Genomic DNA, 18,250 nt, shown 5'->3' on the forward strand with positions numbered 1-18,250 from the left:
TTTTTGCCAAACCTAAGTTACTGCCAATCAATAAACTTGTGAGTGAGTAAGATAAAGAGAGGGGAGAGAGAGAGAGATCGACTTTGCACCACCAAAGTGCCACAGCTACAATTTAATAATTGTGGAAAGGACAATAGAAAGTATAAGGAAAACAGTATCTCTTACTTTATCATGCATTTTCCACTGAGCTGAGGCAATTCCCAACCTATCAAATAGCATTAAGGTCAAAAACTGAGAATGCTGAAGTTCAAATATCTGGATCACACCGCCACATATGAAATTAATTGTGTGCTGAGTACATTGTTTGCACTAAATAAATCAGTAAGGTCAACTTGTTTCATAAATTGAAATTAATAAAAGGAATACACTGTATGGTTACAGAGATTTCATCTTAGCTCTGAGCAATATATTGACTTTTTGCATATTCAAGCAGTAGTCCCACAAGCAGAAACAAACATGTAACATTTTAAAATCTCTTACTAGTGATGAGCAAATTTGTCCCATTTCGCTTCAGCAAAAGATGTGCGAGACTGTAGAAACATTTACAAAAAAAATTAATGAAATGCGGCTACAGCACAACCTTTTTGATGCAACCGCAATTTATTTGATGTGACTACAACTTTTTTGTTGCAACTGCAATTTTTTTTTCCGGGAACTTTTTTGATGTGACAGCAATGAATTTGATGCTACGGCGACTTTTTGTGACACTGCTATGACTTTATTGATGCAACTTTTTTCTCATTTGACGATTTTTTTTCTGTGGCAAATTTTTGTGGGCATTTCACAAAAAAATCCGCCAATGTCGAAATGCGAAGTTTCACTGTGAATCCATGCCTTCCAAAAAATTAATTAAGACAGATTTATACTGTGCAATGCCCATAGGAATCCTAATAAATTGCTTAGTGTTGTGTTATTGGAAAACACAGATACATTTAATTAAATGTTCTCCTCAAGTAACAGATTAAATAACAGCACACCCAATACACTTAGAACCCTTGCCCAAGTAATGGTTCTACTACACGGAATAAATAAACATTACAGTATTAGATAATCTACATTTGAATTCTTGGCTAAAGCAAAATTGTACAAGTTCCCACACTGCTAACTAAATTTTTACTAATAGTATGATCATGTCCTATAGGGTTTTACTGCTTATAGGTAAGTCAAAATAAAAACAAACAGAGATAAAGTGACTCAATTTTGGGATATTGTTTAATAAAAATTTCAGCAGCTGATATTTTTGTTGATGATGTGAAAAATATAATCTGAAATGATTGTATATTATTATTATATTAGTTTGCAGAAATGTAAAATATTTACATCAGCCCATACCCCAGCGGTGATTACAATCCAATGCTCAACTAAAATGCTACAAGTAGACAAATGTATATATATATACCGTATACAGTATGTATATATATATATATATATATATATATATATATATAAATTTAAATATATATATATATATATATATTTAAAATATTGAATATTCTTGCAGCTTATTTTATGAGAGCAAGACATCAAGACACCTGTGAGAATACCCCACGAGGAGCACAGATGTCAAATATCTTTAGAGTGTCCCATGTTCCCTGACAGCAATGATGAGCCTAGACAATCCATTTGCGCACTGGCATTAAATATTATTTTTTTGTGATTGTACTGTATCTAAATGGTTCTGCAAAGCAAGTTTTGTTAGTAGATGCTGAGATAAGGCTCGAAAGTTAAAGGAGCCCAGGTGTATAAAGCAGGCCTTTTAAATGCTTATGCTTTAAAAATCTTAAAAGGAGTATTCTATTGGGCTGTCTGTAATTGTGAGGACACACCCTCATATAGTTTAGACAGGAGCAGTGATCAGCTTAATGCTGTAGCTACCATCATTTCCAGCTACTGTCAGGTGATCCCTGTCATGTACAATAAAAAGGGGCAACTATCTGGGGGTTTTAACCTTGCAAATGCAAGATGCAGGTAAAGTTTGTAGAAATGCCTACAAAAATTTGAATTATTAATGTATCAGATAAAAGTTAGTGTAAGACTAGCCAGACTAGGGATGACTTGAATGCAGTTGGGCAGTTTGAATATATTGCAATACATAAACAAACATCTCCTGTTTTGTTTAAACATAAGGTCACTTTTAGTAACTAATACTGTATGTCTAATGTCCTTAATATATTGATATGAGCACCTCTTCTTTCTGTCCATGTGAATTTTGGGGTAACATTGCACCCCAGCCTAACAATTTAACATTACTTCAACATTTAAATACATTAAAAATAAATATATAAACTTGTTGTTTACATAATAACATATATAACATATACATTTTTATATTTTGGTACAGCAAAATAAAAGTACAAGTTTTGCACAAGCTAAAGCCACTTATGAATACAGACACAAGTATAAACAGCATTTGTTCACCGATTTTAATAAATAATTTGTTCTGCATAATGATTTAAGAAACTTACATTATCAAATCACATTTTCCTATAATGAAAAAAAATCTGAAAACTAAACTGTGCACCCAAATCATAACCTATGTTTAGGTTCCTAAGTGGCACAAAGCAAATTTAAAACAGCACATGGCTTTAGGTTTGGTTATTAACTTTATTTTAGTCATGGAATGATAAAAAAAATACAGAAAATGATCTTATCTTATGCTCCCTGATAGGAAAGATAATACTAAATTCAAAACTCCAGGTATTCTCTCTAGCTATATGCCAGCACACATCTACTAAATTAAGAACCATGTTATCAACTATATGATGGCTATTAAATAAGTTATGTTTTAACTCAACAGTTTCTTACCTTACTAGACTGTTAGCACTGTCTGGATCATGTGCAGTCACTGTTCCCACTACAGTGCCAGCTTTTGCATTTTCATAAACCTCCATCTCATAAAAAGGCAATGTGAACAATGGAGGCTCATCTACATCTCCCACATTGACTTTTAGCATTGTTGTGTCTTTAAAGGGTCCCATATGAGAAAAACGAAAATCCAAGTAGGTATTCGCTCCTTCAATATTAAGAGTATATAACTTCTTTTTCTCGTAGTTCAAAGGCTTAAAGACAAAACAATAAATTTGCTTTAGCACAGTTTCACATTGCATGTGTTACACATAAAAATGCACATTGCTTCAACTGAATTATATATTAAATGGACAAGACTTATACTAAGCTTCATTTCTGTGTCCTCTTGTTTTCTGTAGCATTAGAATTCAGACTTAAAATATTAATATAGTTTATAAGTGCAGTGCATCTGTTGACTTGCCTTAGATACAGTATACTCATATATCTTACATGATGAGAGCAGTGTCAAGACCTGCAGTATTACTTCCTTTCCTGTATGACCATAATTTATTGTAACAGAACAATTTGTACTATAAACATTAAACAGCAGTAAACAACTGTACCAAACCTCTAAGCCAACTTACCCTGAGCCCAGGGCTGAAGTGTTGGTCTTGCCTCCTATCCAAGTCCATATTCAAGGTTATGCCCCTTCCACCCACACCCACGTCTACTAATTAACCCCCTCACATTACTACCTGCCCATTTTAATTACCCCTGGGGCTCAGAGTCAAGCCATTTGTGACATAAGAAATCTTGACAACCTACAGGGATCATGGGAGGAATTCTGCTATACTACTAGTTGTTCTGTCTGCTGGTAAGTCTAAGTTAGCCTAACCAGAAACTGGTAAGGCTAATTTTTATGCTCACCCTTAGATCACCCTAAACTCCCAAAGGAAAAAAAAAAAAAGAATGTTGTTGTGGGGGATGGGGGGGTCTGCCCTGAAATGATACAGTGCACTTTTTTTTTTTACATTTGCAACCACTCAGCAACAGGCATTTATTGGTTCTGTTGTTGAAAAGAAAATCCTCTGATTGCTTTCTGTAGGTTATTAGATAAGCAGCAAATGGTACTGTATAAATTCCATTCACAAAAAGCTGATGTTTATACACTGCTTCTAATATCTGATTTGCCTTTATTAATAGGGGCAGTAAAGATCTAAGTTTGGTTTGTTATTTGTTTATTTGCTAAAAAATATTGCACTTATAAATGATTATTTGAATAAAAACATAATACTTGAAAGAAAACAAAAACAGTGAAAACGTTAGTGTACTCTCAATCGAGAAACACTACAGCAATGAGATGTTTTATTCTGATAGTCTTGCTATTAAAATAGATATGATGTGCACTAGTGATGATCAAAATCTTTCGGCAGGCATGGATTCGTATGAAAATATTCGCAGAGGAAAAATTTGCAGCGCACCCAAAAATTGACACCCACATCAAACAAAAAAATATATTGTCGCGGGGTAAAAAAAAAAAAATTGGCAAGGGCGATTTAAAAGAATTTTTATTTTTGACGCACAACATTTACGCCATTTCGAGAATCTTTTGAAAGCAAATTTCCAGAAAGTTCCGACTTACGGAAAGGCCAGCTCTCATAGACTCCATTATAAGCAAATAATTCTAATTTTAAAAAAATATTTCCCTTTTCTCTGTAATAATAAGACAGTACCTTGTACTATATCCCAACTAAGATATAATTAATCCTTATTGGAGGTAAAACAATCCTATTGGGTTTATTCAATATTTAAATGATTTTTAGCAGATTTAAGTTATGGAGATCCAAATTACAGAAAGGTCCTTTATCCAGAAAACCCCAGGTCCCCAGCATTCTGGATAACAGGCCCCATACCTGTATATATACCTGTATATATGCCTTCGTAGGTCTCACTGACAAATCAAAAGCAAATTCAGCCTAAAAGCATTATAATCTTTCTGCATGTTTTGATATGCAGTAGCAGTGGAAAATCAAACTGTGACAGTAAACTCACTTTTTGTTATGGATGTGTTCAAACATGCTTTTAAAAAGATGACTTGGCTCAAATGAACACAATTAAGACCTCAAGGCATTAGTGCTTGCCTTAAAGCATATGAGACCACATTTGTTTTTTTCATTATATTTTAGAGTTTTTTCAGTGCCTTTAGTACACTTTTAAAGTGAAAACTAATTTATCTGTGACCTAATACGCATAGATTTTGTTTGTGCTTCAGTGTGGTTCAATATTTGGCATTACATATACTTTTGCAAGTGATTTGTAGAATTAATACGAAAATCTGATATAATTAATTTGTAACTCTGCCATATATGCTAATGTAGCCCTCTTTTGCTGCTGTGTGAGATCTAGCATGCATTCACTTGCGCGTGGCACTACAGGAGTCCTGTGCCCCCGCTATCTGGAAGAGCAGGTACACTGATAAATGGCGTGCCTCCACCCAGGGTCAGGACAGGTTGAACTGCGGTACCCCTCCCTGGGAAACTTCTCTGATCCACAACACACACAGGAAAGGTTGATGGATTTATTGGTGGACGCTATACCTTTAAATTTGCAGAGATAGATACAGCCTGCCAGCCAGGGGCAACTTCACTCACATAACATAGCTGGTACTTTCTGAACTGCTGAGGCAAATCCCCCACTTAAGTGGCAAGTGCTTCAGAGTCTTAAGAAGTCAAAACAGGATTCTGGGAACAAATTCTTTAGGCTAATGCTCACCCACTGGGTTTTCAATGCAAAAGCCAGGATAATAGCTGATCAGATTCCCAACTACAGACTGGGTTCACCCTTCTTGGGGCTCATCAGTGTAGTGCAGGGTTTTCTGATCAGCTTAGGTAGAGCCACGAACAAGCTAAAAGGGTTGAGGAGACCGCCTCATACGTATGCAAATAAGTCAAAACAGGATTCTGGGAACAAATTCCTTTAGGCTCTTAGAAAAGTCCCATTTACATGGGCTTGTCCCATTTACATGGGTTTATCCTATAGACTAATGCTTAAGAAGAACGCTTTGCTCTTCAGAGCCCTGTACAGGAGCCCCTTTCCTTCCGCATCCTAAAAGAGTGTGCTTTCTGCCACTGGGTGGTTCCCAACTACTTTCTTATACAGAACACTGTGTAAGCTACCAACACCTTGCTTGTCTCTCTGCTTCCTTGTTCCCAGCAGCACCTCCTTCTCACTTCCTTCCTGTCAGCTCACACAGAGGGTGGAGGCTCCTCCTCCTTGCACAGTCACAACACAGAGGAGAGACAAGTGTACACAGCTCCCCTACACTAAATTTAGTAGGAGTTTAAAGGGAAAATAAACACTATTATTATAAACAAGAATGCAAATGTTACAGTGCATTTCCCTGTACCTCCTTTATTATTATCTTATCACTAAGATGCTCCATCAAAATCATATACTGTAAGGTCATTCCCTTGGCTGATTATGTTAGCAGGTTTTTAGAACAAAAATATTTAGAGCCACTTGGTAGAGATTGTTATTTCCATTATAACTATGTTGTAAAATTACAGTTATGATTTCATAACTCAAACAAATACAGCACTGTAAAATCTGATGTATGGGAATAAACATATAAAAGAGAAAAAGTTTGCATATATCCCAAAGCAAAAATAAAGTTAATTTTTATTATTGTTAAAAAAAAATTAGTGCTAACATTATATTTCTCACCTGTGTGAAATTATATTTTGCACTATGGATTCATTGTACAGGTATACGACCCATTATCCAGAATGCTCAGGACCAAAGGTTATTCCGGATAAGGGGTCTTTCCATAATTTGGATCTCCATACCTTAAGGGGCTGATTTACTTACCCACGAACGGGTCGAATGGAGTCCGATTGCGTTTTTTTCGTAATGATCGGTACTTTGCGATTTTTTCGTATGTTTTGCGATTTTTTCGGATTCTTTACGAATTTTTCGGATCCAATACGATTTTTGCGTAAAAACGCGAGTTTTCCTATCCATTATGAAAGTTGCGTAAAAAGTTGCGCATTTTGCGTAGCGTTAAAACTTACGCGAAAAGTTGCGCATTTTTCGTAGCGTTAAGTTTTAACGCTACGAAAAATGTGCAACTTTTCGCGTAAGTTTTAACGCTACGAAAAATGCGCAACTTTTTACGCAACTTTCGTAATGGATACGAAAAACTCGCGTTTTTACGCAAAAATCGTATTGGATCCGAAAAATTCGTACAGAATCCGAAAAAATCGCAAAACATACGAAAAAGTCGCAAAATGTTCGTTTTCAAGTCGGAACTTTTCCAATTCGGGTCGGATTCGTGGGTTAGTAAATCAGCCCCTAAGTCTACTAAAAAATCAATAAAACATTAATCAAACCCAATAGGATTGTTTTGCATCCAATAAGGATTAATTATATCTTAGTTGGGATCAATTACAAGTTACTGTTTTATTACTACAGAAAAAAAGTAAATCAGTTTTAAAATTTTGTATTATTTGATTAAAATGGAGTCTATGGGAGATGGGCTTTCCGTAATTCAGAGATTTCTGGATAATGAGTTTCCGAATAAGGGATCCCATACCTGTATTCCACAAGGACAGGAACATTTATAATACACATTTCTGTGCCTTCCTGTACCTTAATTTATTTCACATTAATTGTGCTGTTTATGTGGTGAGGCATTTGCACCTTTTACTTTATCTCGTGGGCAAGCCCAATAGTTGAACTGTTGTATAAATTTAATGTCAGTGTCATGTGTTGTTAACTATTAATGATAATTATTATTTCTATTTTAAGAACCACATTTAAGTACCACAGCAAAGAAATATTTTTATATTGTAGTTCCACACATATACATAATGTATAAGCTAACTCTATTAGATCAGTGTAGTTGCTATAAGTTCGAAAAACTTTTTTTCACTTCAATAAGCTATTCAAGAGTCACATCTGCAGAATTTGTGGTTTGACCAACACTACTATCCTACTGTAAATGTAAAACCCCATGTGGGTTAATAAAAGGTACACTGTTTTCTACAGGTCTAATCACTTATAGCAACCAATCAGCAGATAGTATTTACTGGTCATTTGTTTAAAAGCAAACATCTTATTTGGTGCTATGGGTTTCTGCTCCTGGGCAAACTTTCTGCCTTTTATCACAGACAGGGCAAGGTTGGATTCACAATCCAATTAAGTGGTAGGCAGTGGGCAAAATGCAAGGACTACAAAATTGGGGTTCAGAGGATAATGTACATTTTAATTTATAAATTTTATCAATATATAAATATTATATATGTGAAAGATTATTATAATTATATTTAGCAATATCAAAAAGAACCCTTAAAAAAAATAGGACAAACTCATCCATGTGCCTATCTTCCCTTATTTCATTTTTCTCATTTTTTGTTTCCTTCCCCCGAAATTTCCTTTTCTTTCTTTTCTCCTACTTTTTTGCTTTCAGTCTTTTGCTTTTCTTTGCTTCCTTTTTCCCTTCTTTTCAGCCTAGGATTCCTAAGATTCTGCACGATGCTCGGCTGTTGTTTGGAGTGAAAGAAAAATAAAACATATGCAAAAACTTTCACAAAGATCCTTTAAAGTGCATGTGCTGCTTCATAGGAGAGAACAATTTCCATAGGAATGATTTTATCTATTTCTTTACACACCTCATTTCCTGTCCTGCCAAGCTACTACCTCCTGTATGTTTCTATAGCCTCCTATTGTACAACACAGTAGGATGTTAATTTGAGAGCTCATAATAGAAAATTGCTTCCACTCAACCAGTTAAAACTGTTCATTTTATTGTCAGAAAACTTAGGTTCTGGAAACGTATGGAATATTTTATACCCATATTTGCAACAGTGCAAGTGCTCAAGTGTAAATTCATATTTAGTAACAACTTTAGTGGCGGAAAAAATTTGCTAAACTGATTTTGCAAATTGGGAATTCATATTCACAAAGAGAAAAACAATTCTATATTTGCACATAATAAAAGCGCACAGAGGGCATGCTCATGCAAACTGCAACCTCATTTGCAAATTTTTGTGCGCAATGTGCATTTCATTGCGATTGGCAAAAAAAGGAAAAATGGGCACAGCAGTGCAAAATTTAAGAGTTTGTTTACCCATTTGTGGAAAAATATGCGCTGTGCAAACTTTATAAATGACCACCATCTTGATCCTCCAGTGAGCACAGACTTTATCATGGCACTCGATTTATATAAAGTATTATTTTTTATACTGGCATTCCTAATAATACTGTATGATAACAATATCCAATATGCTTATAATGTAGGTCAGTCTGTGTTATTAGTCTGTTTGCAGTTTGGAGCATCATGCTTTAGGCTACTAAAACAATGAAACATTAGTAATGAATATTGTATGAATATTTTTTTGAGATCAGCATTGTCAGCCTAGTTAATTTTGAGTACATGGTACTTTTTTATTAGGACAGAGAAAAATCAAATCAGTCAAAAAATCTAGAATTGAATTAAGTGAGCATTGTGGAAAGGAGCACTGAAAACAAAAACAGTTATACCTCATGTAATATTATTATATTATTTTTTAACTTTTATTTAAATTTAATTATTTAAATTTATTTACTAAATTTTATTGTTCTTTTAATTTCCTTAGGGCAGATTGATCAAAAAAACACGGGCATGAAAAAAATATCTGCAACACAACTTGTGCAACTTTTGTTCTCAAATGTTAGTTTATGTAAGAAGAATACCACAAAAGAAATAATGAGAATAAAAAAACTTAAATGTTTTAAAAAACTGGGGAAAATAAATAAATAAAGTTGTTAAATACTCATTGACTTCTATTGAACCTTTGCTGGCTTTTATTTGCTGAGTTTTTTCTAAGCAGATTTTTGCTTTAATAAATACCAATTATTTGCAGTTATTAAGAATATTCTTACTGTATATCGTATTTTTTGTTGCGTTTCTTCTCTATGCCTGACAAAATTGCTAACTCAAATTTTGATAAATCAGCCCCTAAATATTTCACTTGGAATGTATTTACCTAAACATATATATTTGTATAGTAACTTTTTTAAGTAAGACAATAAGCCCATAGCTGTTTGTCAATAAGCTATAACAATAAGTTGTTCCCAATTTATTTTTGTATTTTAATTAGCTTATTTTAGCAAAAATGTGTTAAAATAAATGTTAGATTAATTGTGAGTGATATTTATTGACTTATTTGTGTGATGCAATTGGCTTGCCAATTAATTAGCATTTAAAGACCCGGATTAATAAATAATTTTGCCTCAAAAATGAATTTATTTTGATTTAATACATAAGCTTAATTGTTTATTGTACTTTATATCATACCACTGCTGGAGACACTGCAATATTATAACACATTTGTTTTCAGTGGGAAACAATTGCCAGGATCAAAGCAATGCTTCAATTATCATTGCAAAATTAGTTATTCTCTATAAGTTTTACATTTATAAGTAAATAGCTGTAAGATATATGTAAATCCATGTACCAAGACTGCATTAATAAACAAACATATTAACTGAACAATTTTTTTGAAATTATTGTTATTGTAATTATATAATAGATTCCTTGCATATGTATACAGGGTATAATCAAATGATAAAAACATGTTTGTTTATACAAATAGGGAGGTTGAGCAAGCTTGCCTACATAGAAAAGCTTTAAAAATAACAACATACATAGAAATTCTGTATAAAGAAATGTCAACAACAGAACAGGGGATAAGACAATGTCAAACTAGGATGTTGGGAAAAAAATAATTTATCAGTTTAGGAGGTCTTTTTTTACTGTAGAGAAGTGCTGTCCAACTTTTGCGGTGCAGAGGGCTGGAATTTCTCTCGCATACATGGTGGAGGGCCGCTAATGGAAGCCAGTTTTGACCACTCCCCTTTAAACCCACACCCACTTCAAACCACACCCATTTTATCACTATGGTGGTAGTGCAGCAAAAACCCAAATGCTTTGTCCTCACTTACACCATCATTCATATGTGAAAGAATTATATTATGTCATATTAAGACATACCCTTAAATCCATATGCCTCCTCCTCCCCTGTGTATAGCACAGCAACCCCCAGCATATAATTACACACCTTAGGGACCATTTTATCGCTATTTCCAACTGCTAACAAACTCCCAAAACAAACCCCTGCCAGGTTCACCTCCCACAGGCAGCATAGGGTAGGCAGAGTATGGCACACACAGGCAGCACTCTACCTGTCCTATGCTGCCTGTGTGTGCCATACTCTGCCTGCCCTATGATGCCTGTGTGTGCCATACTCTGCCTGCCCTATGATGCCTGTGTGTGCCATACTCTGCCTGCCCTATGCTGCCTGTGTGTGCCATACTCTGCCTGGCCTATGCTGCCTGTGTGTGCCATACTCTGCCTGCCCTACCCTGCCTGTGTGTGCAATACTCTGCCCTATACTGCCTATGTGCCATACTCAGCCCTACCCTGCCTGTATGTGCCATGCTCTGCCAGCCCTATGCTGCCTATGTGTGCCATACTCAGCCCTACCCTGCCTGTGTGTGCCATGCTGTGCCTGCCCTACCCTGCCTGTGTGTGCCATGCTCTGCCAGCCCTATGTTGCCTGTGTGTGCCATGCTCTGCCTGCCCTGCTCTGCCTGTGTGTGCCATACTCTGCCTGCCCTACCCTGCCTGTGTGTGCCATACTCTGCCCTATGTTGCCTGTGTGTGCCATACTCAGCCCTACTCTGCCTGTGTGTGCCATGCTCTGCCAGCCCTATGCTGCCTGTGTGTGCCATACCCTCCCTGCCCTATGGTGCCTGTGTGTGCCATACTCTGCCTGCCCTACCCTGCCTGTGTGTGCCATACCCTCCTTGCCCTATGCTGCCTATGTGCCATACTCTGCCTACCCTATGCTGCCTACACACAGATAGCATAGACCAGGCAGTACATACAATGTCTGAGGTGAGAACAATACAGGTGATTACAGCCTGAGCCTGAGGTGTGAACACTGCAGGGGGTGAACAATGCAGAAATTAAAAGGTGTGAACAGTACAGGGGATTACATTTTTAAACAATACAGAGGGATTACAGCCTGAATCTGAGGTGAGAACCATGCAGGGGGCCAGTTAAGATCAGTACTGATACCATTGAGTTATAGTAACAATATGGTTACAGCGGATACAGAAAAGGCAGATGTGCTTAACCAGTTCTTTTCTTCTGTGTGCCAAATCCCACCCAATAGCTGCACTGTTGCCTCAGCTCCAACTACACAGTGGTTGGCACAGGATATGGTGCTTAAAGGGTTACACACGATAAATGTAAACAAGGCACTGGGGCCAGATGGAATACACCCTCGGGTATTGAGAGAGCTAGGGGCAGAACTACAGTGGCCTCTGTTTCTGATATTCTCAGACTCGCTTTCATCAGGTATGGTACCAAGAGATTGGAAGAAGGCGAATGTCATTCCTATATTTAAAAAGGGAGTAAGATCTCAGCCTGGCAATTATAGGCCTGTAAGTTTGACATCTGTGGTGGGCAAGGGATCACATACAAAATTATGTACTGGAGAATGCCATTATGAGCAGTAATCAGCGTGGCTTTATGAAGGACAGGTCATGTCAGACCAATTTAATTGCTTTTTATCATGAGGTAAGTAAGAAGCTGGACAGTGGGGATGCAGTAGGTATAATCTATTTGGATTTTGCCAAAGCATTTGATACCGTTCCCCACAAACGACTGCTTTCTAAGCTAAGGTCTATTGGTCTTACTGAAGTCATTTGCACATGGATTGAAAACTGGCTACAGGATCGGGTACAGAGGGTGGTTGTTAATGGTACATTCTCAACTTGGAATAGGGTTCTCAGTGGGGTCCCTCAGGGTTCTGTACTGGGTCCACTTTTGTTTAATTTGTTCATAAATGACTTAGGGGAGGGTATTAATAGTAATGTATCAGTGTTTGCAGATGACACAAAACTCTGCAGACCAGTCAATTCTATCCATGATGTAGCATCCTTGCAGCAGGATCTTGACCAACTGGCTATCTGGGCAGCTAAGTGGCAGATGAGATTTAATCTGGATAAATGTAAGGTCATGCACCTGGGATGTAAAAATATGCAAGCCACTTATACCCTTAATGGGACTGCACTAGGCAAATCCATAATGGAGAAGGACCTTGGAGTTCTTGTAGATAATAAACTTGGCTGTAGCAAGCAATGCCAGGCAGCAGCTGCAAGGGCAAACAAGGTTTTGAGCTGTATGAATAGGGGTATAGATTCACAGGAGGAGGGGGTTATTCTTCCCCTTTACAGAGTGCTGGTAAGGCCCCATCTAGAATATGCTGTTCAGTTTTGGTCTCCAGTGCTCAAACGGGACATTATTGAGTTAGACAGGGTCCAGAGAAGGGCAACTAAGTTGGTAAAGGGTATGGAAAGTCTCAGTTATGAAGAAAGACTGGCCAAGTTGGGTCTGTTTACACTGGAGAAGAGGCGCTTAAGAGGTGACATGATAACTATGTATAAATATATAAGGGGATCATATAAAAACCTTTCTAATGCTTTATTTACCAGTAGGTCCTTCCAACGGACACGAGGGCACCCACTCCGTTTAGAAGAAGGGAGGTTCCATTTAAATATTCAGAAAGGATTTTTTACTGTGAGAGCTGTGAAGTTGTGGAATTCCCTCCCCGAATCAGTTGTACTGGCTGATACATTATATAACTTTAAGAAGGGGCTGGATGGATTCTTAGCAAGTGAGGGAATACAGGGTTATGGTAGATAGCTCTCAGTACAAGTTGATCCAGGGACTGGATTGCCATCTTGGAGTCAGGAAGGAATTTTTTCCCCTCTGCGGCAAATTAGAGAGGCTTCAGCTGGGTTTTTTTGCCTTCCTCTGGATCAACTAGTAGTTTGGCAGGTTAGATATAGGCATTATGGTTGAACGTGATGGATGTATGTCTTTTTTCAACCCAACTTACTATGTTACTATGTTACATTTAAAGCTTACACAAAGGTAAGCCATCAAAGCAGCCAGACAGGTGGGGGGCCCACAAAGGGGGGTCGCGGGCTGCCAGTTGGACAGCACTGCTGTAGAGGAAGCAAGGTTATCTTCTAAGAAGGCAAACTGGGTGATTTTTTTTTTTAAAAAGTTTGTATATATATATATATATATGGTGTATAGTTATATTTTCTTAAAAATAAGCTTTCATCTTAAAACTACTGTGAAAAGTATTATTTATTATAAATTGCAATTAGTTTTCATTTTATTTATTTATTTTTGCTAAAAATGGTTATAACATATTAATAACTAATGATCTTACCTCTTACTCATCATCAAGTTTGACATTAAAATCTACTGCCTGGTTACTTGACTAAAATGGGACCCTAACAACCACATATCAGTTTATATAAAAATTGGGAAAGCTGCAGAACAAAAAGTGTAATAATATTTAAAAATATAATAAAATGTAAAAAAATTTAATTTACAGAAACACAGTTTAAAATATTGCCTTTATTGCATCTTTCTGGGAATGAAGGTGACTGCAGTGTATTGCAAGGTGTAGGCTAGTGTAGCATATAACCTGTAGCTTCTAACTTGAATCATGGGAGCTTTTTCATGTAAAGAAATAATCTATTCTGATATAGCTCACAGCAGAAAAGAGACATTCCTATTATTTTATCATTAGCAGATAATAGCACTACTATTAGTGCCAAGAACCTATGCATCAGTTGTGCTATGACATAACAGTAGATTGCCCAAGATGCCAGCTAAGCACTTAAAATCAGTACTCATCCTTCAAATAGACAAAAGGCAACTCTAGAATCTTTTCAAGGTGTTAGAGATTACATTTTTTTTAGGTAACTGAAGAAATACTAAACAAAAGCATAAAACAAGGACATGATAGAAACCAAACAGAAAATAATGCTTACTTTTTTAAGCATTAAGATTCCTTCTCTTGTTTCTTTATCAGTAGATATTGAGAAAACACCATCTCCATTGGTAATTGAGTACCTGATGTCAGCATTCAATCCAGTGTCTGCATCGTTTGCTTTGATCTTGCCAACTGCAGAGCCAACTTGTGCTGATTCAGGAACATACAGCTGATAATGTTCTGTAGAAACATTAATTTAATTGTAATGGTCAGCATATATGTATGTTATGCCATTTCTCACAATTGATTAGCATTTTTGCATATTGCACAGGTTTGGTTCAACAGAACATCAATGAGATTCAAAAGTGTATTGTGCCTTATGAAGCTCATAAAGTCACCTCTGCTTTTGGTACTTCAATAAATCTACTGCCAGCCTTGAGGGCTGCTCATTGAGTGTCTGCTCTCAAATACATGGTTGTTACCACTTCTCTGACTCAAGGCCGTGCACCTTGGTCTCCTCTTTACTATGAGTATTGGAGTAACCCTTTCTATTTTTGTATACTCATTCAGGACTGTATATAAAACTTTAATATGATGATCATTAAAAGAACTGAATGTGAAACAATTTGAGCATTTGAACATACAATTACCTATATAAATACCTGCCTATTAATGGCATTCCAAGGCCAATATCATCAAATGGTATATCAATATGGACATACTTATATTCTGAACCCTGTATGTAACTATTATCAACCTACTGTATGTGAGGGATCACAGTTACTTCCTGCTTACTTTATTCCAATTTTTCCACACCCTACCAACACCAAGATTTTTTCCTTTGCAGAGAATGATGTCTAATACTGACTTACAGATGTTATTTTAAAATCTGAAGGGCAGAATTCACACATCAGTAATATATAATAGAGAATACAGATAGCCCATATGCATCAATAAAGCCTCTGATATTTGAAAATTAGTAGAAAGGTTTCAAAATCTACTTAAATTGACAGTAGCCGGTTAAATTAAATAATACTGACTCTGCTTACTCTCCTTTAAATAAGTTACATGGCAACTTCATAAATGCAGCTACTTGGTTCCATTTGAACAGCCAGTATTGGATCATAAAATGTCTCCTAATCAGTATTTCTTACCTATAAAACTAGTTTCTGAGGCTCAGCAAATATACAGCTGTCATATACAGAAGCTTTTTATTCATTTGCTTGGAGCAGGTCAGACAGAGTGTCTCTTATAGTAACAACTGCAGATCTTAAGTGTTACTGACAATATGCCACTTTTAATGTATAGCCAACTGTGCTGTTTGGGACATACCACAGAGCTCCAAATGGTGCTCTGAGAATAACCTCTTGTTATGGCAAAAAGCCCAAAGAAATTTTCTTGATGCATAGGGAGGAATGACTTCTTAGTAAATCTAAAGGACACATTAGTTACACTTATTTTTTGTCATTAAGCTTTAAGCCATTCTAGCACCTGCAAACATTGTTTAATTTATCAAATAGGCTTTGGTAAGTTACCAGTATGCTGTCATGCTAGATTTTGGTATATGACTGTATTAATGTACTGTTTTTTAAGATTCAATAATTAATACATTAACATATATTACCTGTTTTCTTAATAGTTTGGAACAGGATTTGGGGAAAAAAGTTATGTGACAGGCAATGCAGTGCTGCTGTATTGCTATTCTTAACACAAAGATTCATTCATTTTTAGAAGCTACTACCTTTTTGTGTAAATGTATGTTTGTGTATGTATAAGTATTTGTGTGCTTTAAAGGAAAAATAATCTTGCTAAAGTGCTGCCTGAGGCAAGGTTTTCACCTTGCCTCATTACAGAAGCAGCCCTGAAAACACAGAAAAGACAAAACTGCTTACATTTGGTCTTTATTTTGTGAATTGTGGAAAAGGCGATTGTAATGCTTTTGGTTCCTCCTACCCTTTGTCGGACTGAATTTTAACTGCTAGATTCAAATGAATGAGCATTAAATATAACTAAACCAAAGAAGAAGTGCCTCAAGTGAAGACATTTGCAATCACAAGTGCAGCACTTGCAAATTCAGATGCAAATCAATGTTTTTTTAACCATTTTACTTATAATTTCAGCATGTGGGCAAGCACAGCATTGCGTTTAAGGCAGTTGCTTCAAAGAGTCAAAATGAATGCAATTGCAGGTGCATATTTTGATGAATCCAGTGCAGTAGCTCAGGGGATGCCTTGCTGCAATAGATGCACTTGAATGCGATTTGTAATGGGAGGTGGAACAAACACACAGGTGCCGAGCACAAGCAGCCTGTTGGAAGCTACTCATTTTAATGAATGGCATCAATGCTTGTTACAAGCTAAGTTCGCTGTGTGGTCACAAATGAGCCCTTGTGAAAACTTATGTACCTATGCACTTACAAAGATAAAACTGAATGTGCCTCACATCAAGGCTGTACTTTAGTACAACTCTCTGCTCAACGTGTTTGCCATCTTTGTCAGCTCCTTAGAAGAATTCTATTATATCCTATACATTTAGTTTTAAAGGTTTTTAATCAAATAACTATTTCATATTGTGTATCTGTACATAGAGTACTTTTTTGGATTGTTTCCACATTGGATGAATTTTAGAAAACAAAATGTTGCTGGTGGACATATTGCATACCTCCCAAGTGTCCACAGTGCTCACAGGACAGTCCCAATTGTAACAGCTCAGCTGCAGTCCCGGATTCTTATTGAAAAGTCCTTCATTTCCCTTTGATTTCCTGCACTGAATGCCAACATTTTTTCTCAAACTTAATTAGATAAGTAGGCTTTTGGCAGAGAGTAGTGATAAGCAAAATTTTTCGCTAGGCATGCATTTGCTGCGATATTCCACATTTTGCCATTGGTGGGCAAAAAATCTGCTGAGTGAGGAAAAAGTCACTGCCACGTCAAAAATGGTGCCAGTGTATCAACATTTTCCACACTTTCACAAATTTTTTGGCAAAGAAAAATGGACAGATTTACTCACTACTAGCAGAATGCTCAACAGTCAACATCTGTTAACACTAATAAGATAAATAGGTCCCTTGGGGGAACAGAGACTTGCATATTAAAGGGCAATTTCAACTTTTTTATCAAAACTTTAATAACACATAAAACAAGACCACAAAACCCCCAGACGTGTGCAAACTTTACAAAACCTGCTAAATTTTGTAAAATGGGAGTGGTATTTAGGGCTTGTGGTCATAAAAATTGGCGTGGTAAAAAATTCTGCCGTGCTGCCCGTGCCATTTATTTTTGTCCCTCAAATGTTGGGAGATTGGTTTATATTGCCTTACAAACTGTATTTTTATGTGTCATGAATGTCAGTTATTAAAGTGCTAAATTGACAATCCTTGGCTTTTATTCTTCAATTGTACAGTGTACGGTTTATGTTTCATTGTATATTGCTTATATTATATTATGAATATGCTGCACATGAAGTGCATATATTACCAGGTCCATGACCATAATTACCATATAGGCACTTGGGGGTTCTCGGGTGCCTATATGGTAAAATAACATTTTTGGGGAGAAAAAAAATCAACCTTCCCTCCTGCTGGATACTTACTGATATTTCCAGAGGTAGAGCAGGGATGT

General features: G+C 36.4%; 1 protein-coding gene across 1 annotated transcript in view; it reads right to left on the reverse strand.

Moving 5' to 3' along the window:
• Window positions 1-18,250, reverse strand: part of cdh18 (cadherin 18) — a 319,640-nt gene that overhangs the window by 53,328 nt on the left and 248,062 nt on the right. Inside the window, exons 7-8 of the mRNA XM_018094962.2 lie at window positions 14,689-14,870; window positions 2,806-3,059 (exon numbers count right to left, since the gene is read on the reverse strand). Of these exons, the coding sequence (XP_017950451.2) occupies window positions 2,806-3,059; window positions 14,689-14,870 (436 nt within the window). The remainder of the gene's footprint in view (window positions 1-2,805; window positions 3,060-14,688; window positions 14,871-18,250) is intronic.

This window comes from Xenopus tropicalis, chromosome 6 (genome assembly GCF_000004195.4).
Source record: "Xenopus tropicalis strain Nigerian chromosome 6, UCB_Xtro_10.0, whole genome shotgun sequence".
Lineage (NCBI taxonomy): Eukaryota > Metazoa > Chordata > Amphibia > Anura > Pipidae > Xenopus > Xenopus tropicalis.